The sequence below is a fragment of the Thunnus albacares genome, chromosome 4 (genome assembly GCF_914725855.1).
Source record: "Thunnus albacares chromosome 4, fThuAlb1.1, whole genome shotgun sequence".
NCBI classification, from domain to species: domain Eukaryota; kingdom Metazoa; phylum Chordata; class Actinopteri; order Scombriformes; family Scombridae; genus Thunnus; species Thunnus albacares.
The window spans coordinates 27,344,949-27,367,107 of NC_058109.1; the positions used below are offsets into that span (position 1 = coordinate 27,344,949).

General features: G+C 43.5%; 1 protein-coding gene across 8 annotated transcripts in view; it reads right to left on the minus strand.

Moving 5' to 3' along the window:
* Positions 1 to 22,159, minus strand: part of magi1b (membrane associated guanylate kinase, WW and PDZ domain containing 1b) — a 141,497-nt gene that overhangs the window by 21,640 nt on the left and 97,698 nt on the right. For 5 of the 8 annotated variants that reach the window (XM_044348573.1, XM_044348570.1, XM_044348577.1 and 2 more), the window contains exons 8-15: positions 19,538 to 19,595; positions 18,393 to 18,523; positions 17,014 to 17,133; positions 14,318 to 14,503; positions 13,467 to 14,126; positions 4,338 to 4,369; positions 3,776 to 3,820; positions 1,617 to 1,863 (exon numbers count right to left, since the gene is read on the minus strand). In XM_044348573.1, the coding sequence (XP_044204508.1) occupies positions 1,617 to 1,863; positions 3,776 to 3,820; positions 4,338 to 4,369; positions 13,467 to 14,126; positions 14,318 to 14,503; positions 17,014 to 17,133; positions 18,393 to 18,523; positions 19,538 to 19,595 (1,479 nt within the window). The remainder of the gene's footprint in view (positions 1 to 1,616; positions 1,864 to 3,775; positions 3,821 to 4,337; positions 4,370 to 13,466; positions 14,127 to 14,317; positions 14,504 to 17,013; positions 17,134 to 18,392; positions 18,524 to 19,537; positions 19,596 to 22,159) is intronic. The other 3 variants (XM_044348572.1, XM_044348571.1, XM_044348574.1) reach the window with 3 other exon arrangements.

Genomic DNA, 22,159 nt, shown 5'->3' on the forward strand with positions numbered 1-22,159 from the left:
GCATAATGTCATTAACAACCAAAGTGATGGCAGAAAGAGTGCTGTGCAAAGGCCTGAACCCGGATTGATGCGGGCTCAGAACAGAGTTTGTGGTGAGAAATTCCTTAAGTTGACAATTTACAAATGACCCTAGAATTTTAGCTAAACAAGACAATTTGGATATTGGTCTATAGTTATTTGGATCACTCCTTTCTCCACCCTTATGCAGAGTGACGGCATTAGCAGTTTTCCAGACTCTGGGAACTACACCAGCAGAAATAGAAAGGTTAAAAATGCAATTTATTTGCTCAGCAATTAGAAGAGCAGAAAAATTAAGAAAAAAAGGATCTAAATTGTCTTCACCAGTAGATTTCTTGGGATCAATGGTTTGAAGAGCCTTAATAACTACGCTGAGAGAGACAGGATCCAGAATAAACTTAGAGGTGTGATTTGGAGTAGGTACATAATCATGATTAATAAAAAGATGGTCGGTGTTAGTAGGAGGGGATCCACTATCCTTGTCCTCAAAGATGTGACCAGAAGCTGCAAAGTGACTATTAAAGGCAGAGCAGATCTCACTATGATCATATACTAAGCGATCATCAAACTTGACATTAGTAGGTAGGGAGGTAGCAGAATGGCTTTTATTAGATTTTACCACCTTACAAAATTTTGCAGGGTTTAATAAGGGCTAGAGATCAAGTTCAAATAATAATCAGATTAAATCTTTCTCACAAGGGGACGTACATTTATTTTTTAAATGAAACCCAGTGGGATGCCTCTTTAGTGTGTCTAGCGAGGTACCAAGCTTATGAATTCCAGCTGTAAGATGAATGTCACTATCACAGAGGTCGTTTAGAAAAGCTTTTTCATTATAATTTCTTACATTTCTCTTAACTATAATTCGTGATGAAGCTCTCTTCAAGTGTGTGTTCCTAATACATGCAATAGGACAATGATCACTAATCCTTAAATCACCACCACTTGCAATGATTTTGTCACTCCTGTTAGGAAAAATTAAATCAATTAGAGTAGATCTTAAAGGGTTCTTCAGATTAGGCCTGGTGGGTTCATTGATCAATTGAGATCGATTGAGGCTAGAAGAAACTCCCTTTAAATAAGAAGTAATAGTGAACCAATCAATGTTAAAATTTATAAGTCTATAAATCCCAATTACAACATTGGAATTATTAGACCCACTATTTATCCTTAGGGCTATGAATTACATTTAATTGAGTTGAACTTACATTTTACCGTGTGATTTTCATCTTAAGTTCTTTGTGGATTGGTTATATGAATTATGTATGTATGTATGTATGTATGTATGTATGTATGTATGTATGTATGTATGTATGTATGTATGTATGTATGGAGAATAAGTCTATGTATGACACCCTAAGCACCAAATGGTGACCACATTCCTTTTCAGAGACCGAACAAGATCACAAGTAAAGGTCGGGTCATTGTTGCTTTTGTTTAAGGACATATTCCAGTTACTTACATGCACAAGACTCATCTCTCATCCCAAATCTTCCTCCAAAACGTGCAGTACCATTTTAAACACACCAAGGGTCTCCACCGAGCCAACAGCCCCATGCAGCCCTCATCCAACCGCCACCAAATAATATTATACTTACGCCTACTTTCATACATGCTCCTCGACTGGGCCCAGATCTTAAAGGGGTCCGGTTTTCTCTGGATGGTCCCGTCTGCCGGGGAGTCCTGGGGCGGCAGGCCTGGCAGGGGCTGAGATGGGGGTGGAGGAGCAACGCTCTCACTAAGAGGGGGTGCCAGGGATGGGTGCACGGGCGAGTCAGTGTGGGTGCTCCGGTGGCTGGAGACACTATGTTGGGAGCTGTTCTGACTGTCCTTCCTTGACAATTGCTGTTGGAGAAGCAGATCAATATCATTTGATTATACAAAGACGTCATCTGGTACATCTGTGAAGCTGGAGGGGCGTGGAGGCCGATGTGAGAGCTGGCAGACAGGTAGAGGTAGAGACAAAAAACTCTTACTGCATGCTCAGCAGTGGAGAAGACAAGAGGAATCAGGGCTGTGGTTTGTGAGAGGAGAAACAGGGTGATGATATGAATACAGAGGAATTTTTGATTAGAGTGTCTAATGTCAGCCATTGTTGTGTTGCTACCTTATGCAACACAAAGAACAATCAAGCTGTTTTATTCAGACAATTCTTTTAGCAAACAAAGGGAGAGAAAACAAGCTCAATGGTTTCTTATGATGAAGTCATTCAGCTGTGGGAGAAAAAAAAACTGTGGCTCAACTTATGAGGCTACATTGCCTATTCCTTTTGTTTAACAGAGTGGAATGTATTAACAAGGAACTGCATTCCCTGCTGCATATTGAGAGATATTCACAGTGAATAAAGCACTTGTGGGGTTTGAATTGAAGGGAGGATTTTACTGGTGAAGCCAGAAATGTAAAAGTCCTCATAAATTGCTGCTGGCCCCTCAATAACATGGGCACTTAAGCACCTGCTCAAGGATTTGAGGGGAGCTGTGTCTGAGCATGGTAAAGCACATACAATCCTGAGCTCAAGTACACTGCGAGTACAAAGTCAAAATCCTTTCCATGACCCTTGTCACCTTCTTTACAGTCAAATCTTCACCATTAGTCTGCAAATTTCAAAAAAGAAAGCAGCGAGAGGGGAAGGGTTACAGACAGAGCATGAGAAAGAAAGGCAAGATATTTTAAGACGGTAAGAGAAAATGACAGCAGTTCAATCTCTTCATGTCACGTGACCTCCCGGTACTTCGGATGTGGCGGACAAAAATACACCAGGAAGGGGTGGAGGCAAGCAGCTCATCTCTTCTCAAATATCAAAGTGTTTGGCCTTCAAAGTGCAGCAATGTCTTCAATAAATTCAGACTCATTATTCCCTGAATCAGTCTCCGACACCTCTGCAATTCATGTTTATATTCATCATCCTTGTTAGACATAAAAGAAACTCGACGCTTTAGCAAATATTAAGTCAGAGCTGTGGATCCAGCTGGAATTCTTACTCTATCAGTGTGTGTAACCCCATTGGGTTCTGTGGTAAAGAAAAAAATAATGGAGTCATGTAATTAGTCACAAATACAGGCCTTGTGTGGTGCTAAAGTCAGACTTTGCCACTGATGCTTCCCCTCATTGCAAAATGTTTTTTTTTTTTTTTTGGTCACTTACATTCCATCAAACAAAATGGCACCTCCATGAGCCAACGAGGCAGCTTTTATTTTTTCTTGTTTCTCCCTCACTATGATGCACACAAAATACAAATCCTATTCCCCTTTCAAATGAAAACAAATCTCTTGTTCTTGATGGATCTATTACATTTGACCTTCTGTAGTCATTGAGTTCTCCCCCTGTGTTCCAGGACGGGTCTAATACATCGGTTTCTCCTGCTCCAATAACTTATTAAGGAGACAGAAGATGGAAAGGAGGAGTGGGGGCTGGGGCAATGAAAACAAATCCTTTCTGCTTCCTCAGACCGAGCTCAGTCCTGCTTTGCCACCAACAGGCCAGACTTGGGTTCACTGCCTTGATGCATCACAGCATTAGCAGTCATTTTTAGTTTGTTTTGTTGCACATAAACAGTTTCACCGCAGCCTGATACCAGCAATAACTGACCATTATGTTAAAACATCATGCATTAACACACCATTACTGTTTTCAACTCATCCATCACCTCTATTATATACTATAAGAGGGCTAGATCATCACCGTTACCATCTACCCAGCACCAAAACCACCTCATTCCCGAAAAACTTCCCACTCTCATCTAAACAATATCACATACCCTCCTAGTGTAATCTCTGTATGGAGGAGCCAGCTCAAAATCATCCTGTAAAACAAAATTGACAAACACATCAAGTCAGACACATTCAACAGGGTCCCTTCATTAATGCAGCAGATATCACAGGATGAGGTCGTTTCTCAGCTGTGATCATACATTCAACTCTCACGCTGCAAGCTTAGCACCCAGCGCGATGCGATCATCAGCGTGTTAGCAACCCAGCTCACGCGGCGCATCAAAGCCCCTCGTCCCAGCCCCCACCGGAGAAGGAGGAATGGGAGGAGGTGGGGGGGAGGGGGGGGGGGGGGGGGAGTGGTTGGTGTTGATGTTGAAGCTACAGGGATCCACCCCCACACGGCAAAGCATCCCATGTCTACAAACAGACCCACAACATCAGCACAAGTTACACCTTACAGAGGAGAGTTAGAGAGGAGGCATGCGGGGTGGGAGGGGGGAAGAAGCAGTAAAAGTGAGACAAATATCCCTATGACAGAAACACACATGTAGATGGAAGACAGGAGACTGGTTTAAAGGATGGGAAAAATATAAGAAAACAACTACTTACCAGTTTTGGGCTCTTCTTTGCAGGTGCCACCCCTGTGAAGCCAGACAGAAAAAGAAAGAAGAAAAAAAAAAAAGGGAGACGGTTACCAATGTAGTTATAGTATGTAGTCCATGTTCAGAAAATAAAAAAAAATCAATGCAAAATAAATAGAATAAAGGAAAAAAAACAGATAATGCGGACTCCAAAACAATGTCAAAACAGTGCTCATCTAGCCCTCGTTTCCTTCTCCCTTCTTTCCTCTCTTTCCCTGCTTGGTTCCTTTGCTCGCCCATCCGCGGCTGGCGTTTTAGAAGGGAGGGGAGGGAGGGCGGGGAAGGTGGGGGCAGGCAGCAGGCAGCGCGATCTATCTGCATCACTGCCGCGGCCAGCGCTTGGCTTGACTGGTGCAGCGGAAGAGTGGGGCCAGCCCCGAGGGCTAAGCCAAGCGCTCGCTAGACCCTGGCTACCCGACGGCGGCGCACGCATGTGAGTGTGTGTTAGAGGGGAGAAAAGTGAGAGTTAAGAGGAGAGGACAGAATCCTGGAGAGCAACTAAGCTGGAGAATAAAGAGAAGAGAGAGAGAGAGAAAGAGAGAGAGAGGGCAGGAGAAAAGCGAGCTGTGCTCTGGAGTTTCCTGGCCGTAGCATTACCCATGGAGAAGGAGTCCAAGATACTGAACATTAAATTATAGGCAACCGTCAGTTCCCCTCTTACTGAGACCATCTTCCTGTGTCCGTTGAGCGCCGTGCTCCGCTGTCGAAGGCTCCAGCATCTATAGGCAGTTGGCGCGTCCTCCCTGTCTCTCCCTTTTCTGCTGCCTTTTCCTTTTTTTTTTTTTTCCTCTTTCTCTCTCTCTCTCTCTCTCTCTCTCTCTCTCTCTCTCTCACCTCACTGCACACTATCCTCCCTCCCTTTTCTTCCCTCAGCATCATCGCCCTCCCTCTTCCTCTTTCTCTCTCCCCTCTATCTCAGTCTCCCTCCCACCCCCACACGCTGATAAACATCCATGCGGCCGCACACACACACACACACACACACACACACACACACACACACACACACACACACACACAACCATCAGACATCTTCGCGCACGGCTCCCGACACAAATCGAAGTGTGCTTAAGGTATGACAGACGGGCTTCTGCGTGAATGAGCAGTGACCAGAAATATCATCGCAGAAATATCATTATCACAGACAAGTACACAAAGAGAGACTGACGGATGACTGAAACGCTTACAGTCTCGATCTAGTTTGGAAATGTGCTCCTTAAGCACATCACTGCCCTCTCTCTCTCCCCCTCTCGCTCCCTTGGCTCGGCATGAAATAAACAGTTGTATGAAGTTATGGAAATGAGAATGGGAGATGGGATGCATGAAACAAAGAAAACGCAAGACCTGTGTGTGTGTGTGTGTGTGTGTGTGTGTGTGTGTGTGTGTGTATTTACCGCTAATGTTTAAAACAATGAGTGGAATTGAAAAGAAGCATATGAAACGTGTGTATGAACCACACACACACATCTGACGGATAATAGGGGTGTGTAACACATGTATAGCATGACAGAGACTAGGCTGTGTCTGATCTAAGAAAAATGGGCCACTATTGTGTGTCAATCCTTTAGGGGGAACTGAGAGGATAAGATCTTACACACACACACACACACACACACACACACACACAAACACACAAACACACACATGCACAAAGACACACACTCTTGTCTTCTTTATCTCTCAGACATCTGGGTTCATTCACAACTGACAGCTCCGACTGTGTTGCGTCTGCAGCTTTTTTTTCTTCTTTCCTTCCTCTGCTCCTCCCCCTCTCCCTCCCCCTCATCTCTCTCCTTCTCCCCTTTTCACCTTATTTCAATCAATAGGAATCATTCATTCAGGGAGCACATAGCAATCCCCTTAATCAAAGGCCCACACAGATGCATACTGTCAATCCCAAGGTATTCTCTTTGGGCTAAGCACGCCGTCAGTCGGAGTGTCAGGCTTGGCGTTTGATTATCCTTCATCTATCCGCTGTGTGACTGATCTGCTGCTGTCCGTCAGCGTCTCTCAGCACGCTCCTCTCTCCTAGATTTTCCATCAGACGCGTCCGTACGCAAAACGGACACACCCAAGCATGCAACACGCAAACTCGTACACAGGTCACACACACACAAATAAAAGCAAGGAAAACCCAACCGTGCATGGGTCAACGTTACACTGGTAGGCAGATGCAGCTCTAGGAGATTTTGTATTTTGTGTGTGTGTGTGTGTGTGTGCGCGCACGTGTGTGAGTGAGAGAGTGTGTGTGTGTGGTCATTGAAGTGCCAGAGTGTGTTTGAAGCTCCCAGATCAAAAGGTATTATGGATGTTTGGGCCAACCTCCAGTCCTAATTACATACAAGGGGAGGAAAGAGCGGTTTTTGGACAGGTGGGCGATCTCGCCTTACCGTGCACACTGACAGGCTGAGCGAGAGAGCTCGACTAAGTCCTCAGTGCCTCCAGCTCTCAAATAATGGAAAAGGACCACTGTGAGCCCCCCTAAGCTCATTTTATTCTGCTTACTGAATCTTAAAATTTATAGCAGCAAAATGCATTCTTTATGGTGAATAATGAAGGACTATTTAACCTGCGGGCACAAAATTTGTTTAAGATGTCGTTTTTATGATTAATGATATATCAGCGGATTATTATGAATTCCAATGGAGCCAAATAATAAAGTATCCAGTGTATTTGAGTATTGTAGAAAGATTTTTTATTGAGTTTGACAGAATAACAGTCTTCTTGTTTCACCGCCTGAAAAGTAACTCAACATAACTTCTCTTTCTTTGTGTGACAGCTCCACAGCTGGTTAAATTCCAACATTTGGGTGCATGAAGACAACACTGGTTGGATTGCAAACACTAGTAATATGGCGAGGAAGAGGAAATGCAACTACACATACAATAGGAAAGCACGGATACAGTGAGTTGAGATCTGTGCAAAGGAAAAAATAACTTGCTATCAAAGGAGCGACGGTTTGGATTCACTGTGTTCCGGCTGAACTTGGCACAGGTTGACAAGATGTACGTGTTGCACGGTTCCCTTCGACAGATAGGAAGTGTTGCAGCCAACCTGGCAGCGCGGCAGTCACTAAACGGAAGCCATTACTAAGCAGATTATGTTGTCTGTCCAGAGTGCGTGTGTATGTGTACGTGTTGGTAGATCTCAGCTAGGAGTGATGGCTTCCAACAGGCAGGTCCATCTGTCACCGCGGCGACCGTGCCTGGTGACCGTGAGGAACTGACAGACGGTCTCCGAGCAACGGTTGTTGTGGTGAGCTGCTTTGGCTGTACAGTGAAGGAGTGAAAAGCTCATATCAGCTGTGTGTGTGTGTGTGTGTGTGTGCAGAGTTCAGCTTTATTTAGCTTCATCTGTGTGTGTGCGTGCGTGTGTGTGTGTAAACAGTGGAATTAAATGTGACAGAGGTGCTTACCACTTAGAATAAATGGATAGCAGAGACTTGAGAGCAAAAAACGAGTGCAAATTTTTTTTTTAAAAATGTACGGAATATTCTTGTTGCATTTTTCTTGAAGGAAGTCCATGTTGCTTCATTATCTAAAACCTTGAACCTAGAGTTTTTTCCCCCTGTGTTCTGCCTTGCACATCTTTTAAAACAGGGGTGAAATCCCCTCCTCCCACCAATGCACACATCCATCCACCCAGAGGAGACCCCAGTACAGATTATCTGCAGAGCATTGTCATGGAAACAAAAGATGGTGCAATGGTGGAGATTTACGATTCGCCCAATAGCTATGGAGGTGTGAAGACATGGGAGATTGGGGAGGTGGGGAGGTGGGGTGGGGGGGTGGGGGGGTGGGGGGGCAGGGTGAGGTTCACCTTGTCCCTGTGCAACAAGCAGTGATTCACAGACACAAGCCTCCAGCGGCCAAAAATGAGCAGGGGTGAATCATGGGCTCCTAGCGGGCAGTCTGCTCCCCCATCATTGCCTTTTCAGGACTGCAATGCTGTTCGTTATGGTGCCATCGGAACGTGCAGTCAGCAGAATTTTTAATGCAAAGTGGGCAAAAATGCGACGCTTCCTGCCCATGCAGTGAATTGATTTCCTGCTTTGGTCTGTGCAGGGACCCATCATCAATGTTTATCTCTTTCTAATGGGTGTGTGCAAGACTGTCCACATTATACGGGCATTGTGAATGTGCTTACCAGTAACTCTGAGTTTGTTTATGTGGGTTATGTAAGTTCATGTAATTGTGTTTGTGCCTATCAGTGTGTGTCCTCAAAGAACACTAGTCCGTGGAGTGCTTTTTGACAGGAGGCATTTACAAGCTGCTGGTGCACTTGCCCACCATTATGCCAATAAGAGCTATCTAGTGCGGCAATGATCCACTTGGTGTTTTTGCCCTCTTTAAGCCACACATCCATGAAAAAAAAACCCAAAGAAAACACACATTTTAGCCCTGTCTGTCTTCAAGGGTGCACATAAATTTCTTTCAAACTGCACTTAAAGGCAATGAGGGGAAACACAAACACACCTAAACAAGAGGAAATACACCTGCTTGTTCTATATGGACGTGAATGTTTTGTTGATGAATGCTCCTCAGAGTTTTCCCCAGTATCCATACATATAATCTGAAGTCTCAGCCTTGTCTTTGGGTATTTGGCTTGGCATTTACTCAGAAAAGATAAGGAAAGCAACTGTGCAGCGGAGGGGCCTCATCAAATACACTGACATTTGCATTTAACACCTCTTGTCTGTGTTGGTCCCTTAACCTGCCATTTGTCCATCCGCTGGCTACACGGGAGGAGAGAAAAGGTCTATCTCTTATTGGGAGAGGAGAGGAGTGCGAGGCCTGATTGCCCAGCAGGGACTCATGTGTCACCGTTGATTGATGAGTCATGAAGTGGGGGGAGAGAGAGAGAGAGAGAGAGAGAGTGAAAGAGAGAGAGCAGAAGAACATGGGGGTTTGGGCACTGCTCCTTCATCATCTCTCTGATCCTCTGACATCCTTCCATCCAGCCCTCTCTTCCTTCCCTTTCATCCACTGCAGCTATCTATCCCTCCGTTCCCCGCACATGGCCACAAGCAGTAGCTGCAGCCAAGCACAAATTACCTTGCATTCATTGCAGCACCTGCCTGGCCTTACAAACAGGTGAAGGAAAAAAAAAAAAAAAAAAAAAAAAAAAGAATAGAGCGCGACTCTACATCCAAGCTCGAACAAATGGGCTTCATTTTTCTATAGCTGACTAATGACATAAGCCACTGGGATATCGAGAGGCTGCGTTTCAGGAATTCAACGCCCCAAACAGGTTTTTGCTGACAAAAGGCTGTACAGCAGGTGTATGCTGAGCATCCCGATGGACCCTGTAACATTCACACCTTTTTAAAGAGAGCAGGGGAGAGGAAATTAACGTCTGAGCTACGGCAAGACACCAGGGGCCAAAATGAATTATGTCAGCGCATCAGCGGGGGCAGGGGAAGACAGGCAGGGGAAAATGAGCACATTAGAGCAGTGTAATTAGACAAATGAAAGAACAATGTATCACGAAACACAGACCTGATTGAAGTAATAAATCATGCCCATGTGCTTTTAGGCAGTACATTGCAAAGTATGAAACGTCTGCGTCTTGTGTGCTTAACCTATAAAACACTGTCAAAGTCTCTACATTGACACTTTGACCTGTGGACGGTTCTTGCTCTGTATGTATTAACTGGACCAAAGGGGTCAAAAAAAGATCATTTCTGGCTAATGCAGCTTGCTCAGACAAAGAAGGTGAAATGCAAAAACCCTTTTGAGGTACTAAAATGAGATTCACACTGCCAGGTTTTCACACTGAGATCCATGAATCGCAACATTCAGCACACTGTGGCTGGTGTGGAGTAAAAACACACGTTCAATATTTCCACACACACTTTCACAAGCTGACAAGCGCACATGCTTGCACACGGTGGGAAAGACAGTGGGAGAGGGGGTGAGGGGGCACACACTGTTGCGCACGCTGGTCCTCGGGGATTGGATCCCATCTGCATGTGGGCGAGCGGGTGTGAATCTACATACTGGCAGCGGGGAATAGGAACAGAAAAAGGGGAACAGGGGTGGAGGAGGGGTGGATCTCCACCAATTAAGACTGTACCGGGGTCTTTCTGCCTGGAATCTGTAATTGGATGTGCGACTGTGAGATGGTGCGTCGGTGTGCGTGTGTATGTACATGCGTGAGACATGTTTGCTTAGTGAAGAAGAGATTCCTGATGGATGGAAGGAGAGTGAGAGTAAAAGACAGCACAAGAGAGAAAAAGATGCATGTGTATGATAAGCAAAACTGACATCAAGACCCCAATTAGAGGCCAGTGTGCCTTGCTGCTACTGCTACTGCTGCTGGTGGTGGAGGGAGCTGGGGTGAGAAAGCAGTAGAGTAATTAAGGCACCGTGTCTAGAACCTTGGTTCATCTTCTCATGAGTGTTACTATCTATGTGTGTGGACAGCATATGTTAGCAACACATATGATGTGAGAAAATGTAGATTCACGATTCAACATGGGAAATCTGAAGGATGAGAAATGTTTGTTAATTCAGTGGATGGAAGAAATACACTCATGTCCATAAAGCTTTGATGGAGCCAGGGTAGCCCTGATATCTGTTAGTTTTCTTTAACTATTTAGTTCTTATTTCTTGTAATGCAAGATATAGGTTGTCTGAATACATTTTATTTGCCCCATACTGAACCAGATGTAGATCATCAGAACCGTTTGGTTGTTCATATCTGTAACAAATAAAGAATTCTCAAGCAGCTAAGTGCAGGTGTTGGATTGGCCGGCTATCATGCTAGTGCTGATATAATAGAAGTTTTGGTACTGATACCAAAACAATACTCTTTTGATACGTTTCTATTTCTTTTTTAAACAAAAAGAAGCAAAACAAAGTTAAATATGAAGCTATGCAATAAATAATTCAAACACAGTCTAAAATTGGCCAAATTTTTCATTAAAACCTGAAACCTTGTGATTGAAAGAGAAGTAAAGAAGGCTATAAATCTGACCAAGCATTCGTTTCAGCTTTCAGTGCCTCACAGCTTTCAGTGCTACGGACACATCACACTTGGCACCAAAAAAATATGGAGGTTCTATAGCCAGTCCCAGTGTGGGACGCATAAAACAAGCAGTCAACACACTGCACTACTCGAGTTTTACTTGGGCTCACTAATTACTGGCTGTGTTGTGATGCTGGAGCCATCAGGCTCTTTATCAGAAAGGTTCTTTGTTAAACATACAGTAGCCAGTAATTGGTACTTAAATGTGGAAAGGGGAGAAGTGTAGTGAGCAGACTATTGTTCTTATATTAATTTGCATGAAGTACCAGACAGGCAGGCCCTGCTTTAATATATTTGTTTTCTGTGTTTGTTTACAGTAGTAATGCTGGTTCAGTTATAATGCTCCATAAGTATTTTCCTTCTCCATACCTTTGTGTTGATTTCAGTGTTGTTCCTTCCGTCCAAATCATATCTGTCTGTCTCTGTCTATCAGAGGTAGTCCTTGCGTTTAGAGAAGCCAAGCTAAACAGCCTTCTGTTTTATTGACAGCCCATTAAGCCTGTGCCCATGATGAGGCTGTATCACTTTATGGGTTTGTGTGCACAAGCACAATGAAGAAATGCTACTCATTAGCAAAAGCCAGTGAGGGGGAGTTGAACGGTTGGGTCTTTGCGTGTGAGTGTGTGTCAAGCAGGGAGAGTGAAACAGAATGGCGAAAGAGACGGAGATACAAATTGAGACGGAGTCACACATGTACTGTAGAGTAAAAAGACAGACAGGAAGAAGGGAGACTCAATGGAAGACTACAATACGACTTGGCCGCCCTTCATCTGACCAGTTTCCCTAGACAGTTCAGGGCACTTAACCCTACAGAGGAGATAAACTGCACGTGTGCACGAGTACACACACACACACACACGCACACACACACAAAAAAAACCTTTAGTTACTCGAATTAATAAGCCCCAAAGCAAGTTACGGACAGTCTGACAGAGAAAATGGTCCAATTACTTGTATCACACAGTGCGTTTTGAGCTCTGGAGGTCTGTGAGTCTGAGGGGGATTGGAGGGAAAATACTGAAATTCAATCATTTCAGTTTTATCCTCCATTCACAGTTGCTTTGTTTCCATTTAGTTCTTGTGTGCGACAGTGATTTTCAATCAGAAGCCATGACAAAAGCTGGCTGTTGTATGTTTAATTTCTGCATTCACAGGCCTGGGCACTGTTTTCTCAGCACTGACATAGACCAACTAACACTGAAAGTGTGTGTTAACAGCAAAATGTCACAGGTTTCACCTCATGCCAAGCCAGATAGCCAGGTGGGTACAAGAAAGCATGCCAGCACAATTGGTGGCATCTTTAAAGTGGCTAGCTCTAGCATGGGAGTATACCAAGCTCAAAATAAACCAGACATGTTCTCATCCAACAAACACAGCAGGCAGAAAATGAAAGTGCATAGGAACCTGGGCAGAGAGAGAGAAGGAAGCAGAGTTCAAGACAGAGTGGAAAAAAAAAAAAGTGAGAATATTGAGACTCTCTGACCTGAAACACCAACACATTCTGAGTTTCTCTCCCGTGTTTACCCTTCTTTTCATGGTTCCTCCATCTCCCCTTTTAACTTTTCCTTCTCTCTGCCTCGTTTCCATTTCAAGACAGCTATAATGTTCTGACTGTCAGTGCCATTCAGCGTAAACATTCTGAGTCCTCCTTCACTCTCTTCTCACTTCACTTTCAGCCACGTATTCAAATGTTATTTCAATTTGCGGCTCCTTTTCCCCTTCCCCTACCATAATTATCCTTCTATCTTGCCTTCTTGGCAATCTCTTTTTTTACTTCCAATCTCTATTTACACGAATAAATAAATATGTGTCAATAAAAAGAGCTCTGTATGAGCTGGAACAGCCTGTAAGGCAGAAGCCTATTATTTTTTGTCAACAGCATCAAGCAGATTCATGGGAAAGGTTTGTTTTGTTTTGCAATTCTTCAACACATGGGCACATAAATCAAAAACTGCCATATAACTTGACACCCATTTCCTCCATCTTCCTCATCGTCATCTGTCCTCATCAGTTACAGTACAAATGGCATAATCATTGACATAAAAAGGAGGGATTAGCTTCCACTTACCTCTCTGCACCAGCATGGTGACCTCGCTGCCTTTGGGACACTTGCTGAGCAGGTCGACCACCTGGTTGTGTGACATGCTCTGCACATTTCTCTTGTTCACCTCCACGATGATGTCACCCTCCCTGAGGCCACGGCAGCGTGGGTAGTCCACAATCTGCTTGACTCTCTGCCCTCCACCTCCAAGACTGTCGGCGATAGTGAAGCCGAAGCCCTTGTCTCCTTTCTCCATGTGTACAGTGATGAGCTCTGGTTGTGTTGCAATGGATGAGGCCAGGGTGACCACATCGCTGGGGTAGCCGTGTTGGGAAGAGGTGTCGGAGGCCACCTCCGCAGAGGGGCTGTGAGGTCGGGGTAGGCCATTCAGCGGTGCCCCACCATTGGCCGAGCCGTTGTTGTTGTTCTGACTGCCGTGGCTGGACGGCGAGTCATAGCTGTTGGAGGCCTCCTGGCCATTGACGATGATGGGCTCTTTGTTGTCAAGAATGGCCACTGAGGTAACCAGGCTTGTGTTGGGGTCATCGGGGTCAAAGGGCAGTGGGTAGCCACGACACAGCTCCAAGTTGACCATGGAGCCAATTGGGATGGACTGGAAGATCTTCACAACTTGGGCATGGGTGTAACCTAGTACACATGTGTCATTGACGCTCACTATCACGTCACCTTAGAGGTAGAGACAAAGGAGAAGTTAGCGTGATTTTGTAAAATAAAACATTCTTCTTTAATTTGATCAAATTTTAACTCAGGGGAAATAAGTTACACTTCCTTAGTTGCACACAGTGTTACAATCAGCATTCAGAAAATCTAACTACAGCAGTGCTCTGTCTGAACTTTGATAAATTCAGTGCCCCAACCTGTCTCCATCTTGCCATCGAGGGCTGCTGGCCCATCTAGGACCAGACTCTTGATCTGCAGGAACTCGTCTGGCTCGTCGCCTCCCACAACAGTGAAACCAAAACCCCGACGACTCTTTTTCAGCTTGGTATTGATGAAAGTCCCCTTCAGCTCAGATCGGTTCCGAGTAAAGAAAGGCTTCCCTCCTGAACACACAAACACAAGAAATTCAATTTTGATTGATGGACCAGTGGAGCAGCACCAACTAAATTACACAGTTTGGGTTTTGTTTGAGTGTCAAGCTAACCCATGCTCACTGATGTGAAAAAGATGCTGAACAAACACATTAAAGCTTATCATTAATTTAAACACCCAAATAACTTTTACTCACTATGAGGACCTAACCACTGTAACTACACAAAATGAGCGTAATGGCTGTTGGCCATGGTTGGGTAATCACCCAGTGGGTATGTTCTGGTCTGATGACACATGATTCAAAACAGGCTGATTATAATAAATAGATTAAATAGGTTAAGAGGGAATTTACAAGACAAGTGAGGTTGTATGTGGTAGAAAATGGGGGTAATTCCCAGCATAAAATCAGTTCCAACCATTGGTACACTCAGAGAACAGATTGAAAGTGGGTCTAGTGTATTGGAAGTATCTCACAACTAAATTTGATTTCATTATCTATAGTATTATTGGCTGGAGAAAAAAAACAATCATTGAAAAGCTAATGATGCTTGTAAAGGATCAAACACTGACAACATTGATTACTTTTAAGTGTGTGGAATCAAAAGCCTAGTTCAATAACATTATCAAAAGGGAGTTCCCCTCCTAGCAGTGAAGACACTGATACTCCAAAAAGGACACAAAGCAGTACAGAGAAGTACCAGAATTTTGTAGAATAACATCAAAATGCCAGTGACGTCCTTAATGCGTGAAGGTTACAAACAGGTTTGTGTGAGAGAAGGCTCTGCTTTGGTGGATGGCTACTGAAAGTACAACTTCGTACTGAACAACCTGAACAACACATCTCTATTGTTCAGCACTGGTTGTAAAGGGCTAATTAACTCAGAAATCTCCATGAAACTAATTTCACAATGGTCTTAACTCTTGAGAACTGCTCAAGCACTGCAATCTAAATCAGTCTAATTACTCAGTCCTCCATTCTTCCTTCCTTATGATGAAATAAAGAACAGTATGAGATGGAATCAGTCCAAATCAAAAAATGCAGTGAAGTATTCGCTGTCTTCAGAGTTGAGAATGTCAGAAACTGAGAACAACAGTTGAATACAGGGACAGGCTGAGCTCTAATCATTTATCAATAGACAAAGTGTAACAGAAAATTACTTTACACGAATCACTTCGCATACTTTACACAAATGAATGAGGAGATGTTGGCAGAGGAAAAGGAAAAAAATGAAAGCGAACACAGAGAAGGAGGCAGAGTGAGTGTACATTAAGGATAAGAGACCACAAAGCAATATGTGCCGAGTGACCTGCAGTACCACATTAGGTTACGGTAGTGCTACAGCTTACGCATTCAATGAAAAATGCATTACCCTTGGAGTCAGTTAGTGTCCTTGCATTTGTGGCCTTTTGCAAAGTATGTGTGTTTGTGTGTGTGTGTGTGTGTGTGTGTGTTTGTACGCAATGCCTTTGAATAGCATTTTTCAAAACAGGAGAGATGTAATAAAACTGTGAACTGAGATGGCAGCTTTATCCACGAGGGATCCAGAGATGTAAGAACAGACCAGGAAGCAGCAAAAACATGAAAGCAGGGAGTTAGATAAAGAGAGTTCAAATGACACCTTTCTCTGGAGGAATGTCAAGGCATAGGATTGTACAAAGTAGTGAGACACAGAGGGTGGGAGGGGGGGGAGAGAAAGACGGAGTGAGAGACATAGAAAGACAGAAATATGGACAGAACCGACAATTGAACCAAAGCACAGAGTGGTGGGAGACAGGACAAAAGCCAATGAGACGGCAAATGTGAGCCATAAAATAAAGAGATCGATGAGGGAAAAGGAAAAGGCGGCCGACAGAGCAGCAGCGAGGGAGAGTAAGAAGGAAAGACAGGGTGAGGCAGTTAATTCTCTGCCATGGCTGTGCTAATTAGACAAGCTTCTAGTGGGAGGCTGGTATAAAAGGAGCTGGCAACCAGGAGAAGGAAACACACAGCACGGCTAGACACTGTGTCTGTAGGTGTGTGTGTGTGTGTGTGTGTGTGTGTGTGTCACTAAATGATGAGTAAAATCTGGCTATTATTTGATTCAGGCAACATAACAGAGGTTCCGTGAGAATCGACATGTGACTGCAGTAAATGCAGTTACAATGGGAAATAAAACTGTACTTGGCATTCATGTGGTGTGTTTTCACATAAAAAATACCAACACTGCCTCATGTACTCTCTTGGAAAAATTAAGTCTACTGTAAATACCAAATGAGTTCAATTTTATTTGACCTATTAAGATTATACGATGACACTCATACAGAGAGCAGCTTTACAGTGTCAGTTCACAACAGGTCCTCCATCATGAAAATGCAAACTTTGCCCGAGGCGCCAGCTCAGGAAAACAAACTACACTGAGAGCTGAATTTTGTTTAACTCATAACAAGTCGCTCTGGGTAAAACTGCCTGAAAACAGAAAAGTAATGAGTAATCCTGCTTTCACGAGGCTTCAGATTGTAGTCTGCAGAGATGAGAACTTACGCTTTTGTCCCATCGCGTTGGGCATTGGGGGTCCTGTCTGAGGGTCTCTGTAGGTCTCCTGGTGGTTGGCAGCGTAGCTGGCCAGCGGGGCCCCTGCCAACGTCGAGTCCTCGATCCATTCTGCAACAGCAAGAGGCACATGTTCTCTAGATGGGGTCTAGACAGGTGCACGGCTGCTAACAAACCAGGGCTAAGGACTCTGTGTCAAGACTGTCATCTGTGCTGTGCGTGAGGGGAAAAAGCCAGTTTGCTTCGCTTGAAGCTAGGAAATGGTGAGGGGCTAAACTTTCTCTGTGAAAATAATACATTTCCTGTCATGGCATCTGCCAATTATATAGTCACAAAAACTTCACACAAAGAAAGTGAAAGAAAGTGGTTAAAAATGTTTCAATAGATTATGTAAGACCTTACCTACTCTACATTTTCACATCTCCCTGCTGAGCAACACTGAGATAACATGTATACCCAGGTTAAACAAGTCGAACAAACTTCATGAGGCTTTTAACACTGTTTCACATCTCCCTATTGAATAAAAACATTGGTGTGTAAAAATAGAGCGACCCATTTCTTCATAATGGCTACCAACTTTGATTAATCACCTTGTTACAGCATCACGGCACAGGTCAGATTACAACCTTCATTAATATTCTTAACAGTGAGATAGAATCAATGCAGAAGTGAAAAAAGTGGGTAAAAGCTCCGCTTGAAGGTATTGAGTTTTTGAAGAGAGATTGAGCTTTCAGACGGGAGAAAAGTCAGCAGGTAATCGAGTGGAATCGAATGATTTCTGCTGAATGAGCAGAAGGTGGAGCGCGATAGGAGAGTTCCCGTGCGGACCGGCCTGCATTTACAATTAATCTCTCTGCGGGATGTCGTGCAGATGTGTAAAGTTTAAGACAGGAAACAAGAGCAACCTATTAGAGTTTTAGCAGCTGTGCAAGCTTAACCAAGAAATCTTCTTGAAGAATGCTAGTTCATTAGTGTCATTAATGGTAGTGCTTACTGACATAAACTAGGAAAGAAACTGTGTAGCAGTCAGATCATTTGCAGTCGAAACTTACCTGTTTTCTCCTTGAAATAAAAAGCTTTCAAGTTATTACTTCAAACAAATATCCAAAGGCAACGCAGAAAACAGAAATTAACTTCAAAAAAGGCTGCATGGTACAGCCGCAAATAATAGTTATGCCTTTATGGAAGGGCACTTAGCAAATCATAAAGCAGTAGCAGGCAACATCAAGTAGTCCTGTAGCCATAATTGGTATAAAGACAGACACAATCATTCACACACGCATAATAGAGACACGTATGAAGACAACTCATGCACGCACATGAATAGAAAGAAAGGAAATGACGCCCTTGGTGGGGGCTTGTGAACGAACCTCGGATGTAGCGCTCACCTTCAGGTGGCTGCTGGCTTTGGGGCTGAGGCTGCTGAGGCTGCTGCTCCAGCTGCCTGCGCCTCTTAGCCTCCAGCACTGGATTCTCATACTGGGTCTTCCTGTTGATATGACTTTGGGAGGGTGGGAGGAGAGATGATTGGATGTAGGTTGGGGAACAAGCAATAAAAAAAAAAAAGGACAGGAGGAATGAATAATAGGAAACAAATTGAAAATAAGAATAGAAAATGGGATGTGGGACAGCAGGTAAATATAAGCAGAAAAGTGGAGCGGACAGACAAGCGGAGAGATGGAAGACAGACACAGAGGAGAAGATAAGGTAATAGAAGAGAGAGATAGGGTCAAGAGAGGGAGTGGAGAAATGCCGACAAGCCTTGATTAATACACAGTAACACAACATACGTGCATCCTTCTATACATGATTGAGAAAGTACAGTACATGACACATTAATCGCATCAAATAAATCACATTTTGATCATGGCTTAATTCACAGAAACTATAAACACATATTTGGAGAACCTGGGAGGTTTCCTACTGACCTACCAGCGCTGAGATATGAAGGATACGGTGAATAATGTATATTAGATAAAATATTGCAGAGACAAAAGAGGGAAAAAATAGAAATGCCACAGCCTTGAGCCCCCAGGTGCTGCTTTGAACAACATCAAAAACGCATGAAACATATTCATATTAATGCTGAGGCCCAGGGGTCTTACACAAGATGAGATGCACACATGTGTGCACACACACACAAACACACACACACACAAACACGCTTGCTGCATGTTTTCCCAAATGATAACGACACAAACAAAATGGCCTACATTTTCCAGTACACAAAAGACCAAAATAGCTGAAGTGAAATCAGGCTGTGTTGTATTTAATGACATCTTACAGCAGAACTGTACATACATTACAGCTGCTCCTGTTTACAGTAAGGTCAAAAGTTGCTTCTGTTAGAATGAAAGTATGTGGATGCATTTCTATTTATGTGCAACAAGAAAAATGAGGCCTTTTCTTTTTTCTGCATGCCTTGCATGCAGCGTCAGCGTGTGCATTTGCATACTGAGTTTGCATCCTTGTGTGGTGTTCGGTGCCTTTACAAACTGTGCTGTGCATCACTTACTCAACATAGTAGACCCCGTACACTGGATCATCTATTTTCTCCCATCCTGGAGGAAGTTCTAAAAGAGAGAGAGAAAAAAAAAAACGGAGACAATGAGACAGACGGAAAGAAGAAAAACCTTGAGGCTGTTAAGTTGCTGGCGGCCATGTATTGAGCCATTAAAGGCAAGGCCAGTAGAGACCTTTTGCCTCTGCATTGTGTGTGTCTGTCAGTCAGTCTCCAGGGCCAGAGTGACTCAACAGCTTCACATGCTGTCTGGCTGTCCCCCTGTTCACTCACGGTGCTGACATTTCCACACATCAGATAAGAACAGAGCAAGACCCCCTTGGGCAGGGATGGATGGGTGAATGGACGGATGGAAAGATGAAAGGAGGAGGGGGAAGGGGTCAGAGAGAGAGAGAGAGGGAAGGCAGAAGGGAGGACAGGTGAATGTTAGAGGGAGGAAAATAGGTGAGTGAGGGAGAGAGGGAGGAATGATTCAGGCTTTGAAACCATCATGAGAAAAACAAAACCTGGTTTCAAAGTGAGAAAAATCTGGATTAGTGGTGGAGTGCAAAGGTTGTGTTTTTTTTTTTAACGACATGATTTTACTTTCCTTTTCTTTTTCTCATACCATTGAAATAGTCCAAAGATCAGAACAAAGAAGCACATTCCTACACTAGAAAATGCAATTTCTGAAGAAATTGCGGTGTGAATGCCGGCTGTTTGAAAGGCTGATGCTAAACTGGATTGCTGGCTTCAATTTGGATGAAGAAGCAGCTGAAGGAGTACGAATGAGTTGGAAAAGTGGGAAATGGGTGGGTCAAATTAGAAAATCTCAATCAGTTGTGTTGAATATTTTCAAAAAAGTATGAATGGGATTTGACAGTTGAATAAAACTCCAAATGTGTGAAAGATGTGGAACATTTTAAGGTTTGAATGGAGTATGAATCAGTAGATAAGAGTTGCAAAAGCATTGAGAAAGCAGCTGAAGCAGCAGGGATAGTTAGAAAAGTGGGAAAGGGATGAAGGATGCAAAATATAGAGTAAGCAATTAAAGAAGTTCAAATGGGAGTTTCAGAGTGAGGAATTAAATGAGCTTAAGTGTACTGAGATGAAGCTGAGGTTCCCTTAATTGTCTTTGTTGGAATAAGGATAAAACAACAGCTGAGGTATAATCCCTCACAAAAGTTGAACTATAAGCACTTTTATTTTGAAAAACTGGGTCCATCCCTCATTTCCTGTTGTGTGTGTGTGAACTATTTAGCGGATTTCCTTCAGCTGTGCATCCTCAGCAGTCCTGTACTGTATTAAAATTAATTGTTTAAAGGTCTATGATTTGAGCACTGGGATTTCCTACTGCAACTGAATGCACAGTCACATCAGTTAAGAATCCACTAACTGCTGTTAACTGCTGTCTCAGTCCTGGGTAAGACTGGTCATTTAATAGAGATTAACATGAAAGTATAGCTTCTTATAACTCAAAAACTAAAAGTCACATCGAAAAAATATTTCAGTTTGAGCGAGACAGAGACTTCAGGCGTGACTGATGTATATGTGTCCGTATGATTTAAAATAAAAGAGCTGTGATAAATTATATATCACCATAATCTAATAATAAGTGTGAAAACGTGTACATTATGAATATCCCGTTCAGTCATTTGAATGGAGCAAAAGTGACGGAAAATGTTGAATATTTCGGAAAGTATGAAAGCAACATGCTTTTCAGCGTTCACACAAATAATCTGATGGCTAATTTAATGAAAAGATACTGACCTTGGCTAAACACAATGGTACTCTGGCTGCAGTCTTCTACAATAACATTTGTGTCCTTCATTTTCTTTTTATATACAGCACGAGTCAAAAGTTTAGACACACCTTCGCATTCACTAGAATGAGAAAATGTGTTCAACACATTTGACTGGTACTGAAAGCCACAATGCTTCGGTGTGAAATTACTTCACCTGCGCCGGCTCCTGCTTTGTGGACTAAAGATTGCACCCTTGACTCGCCTGAAAACTTCACATCATTTGAGAAGGTGGCATTGAAAGCAGCTGCTTACTCACAGTAACGCAAACACGCATGTCTTTCAGACTTTCACAGAAACCCAACCCACCGCTGAAAAGAAATCCATCATAATCAACACCGATTAGGAAAAGATATGAACATGACTGTGCCCACTTCAGCAGGGTGTGATTTCAACAGTGTGTTTGCCATAAAGAGTGATGCTATTATCTCCAACAGAGCCATCTGATTCAGTTCTATAGTCTGATTACAGCAGCACTGATTATTGGCTGGCCTCCACATAGATAATGTCAGAGGCTTCTAACTGGCCAAAAACACAGATTGTCCAATAATACTCTCCTGTGATCTATCAGTTTTACATGTTATTACCCTCAGCCAATTACGCCTCACCCTGTGTGCGAGTAGATGGTAATTACAATCATCCAACTTGGAGAGCCTACCTCTGCCTTCTAATGAGGAGGGCTCTTGGTTGGAGTGGAGTCAGCAGCAGATGCAATAAAAAGCCGGATGGCAATGTTTAAATTGTCTGTACATGACGAATACCATAACAGAGAGGCAGACCAGATAGCCTTGGCATGTAAGAGAAACTGATTCAGAACAACACAATCAGTCGTCGAT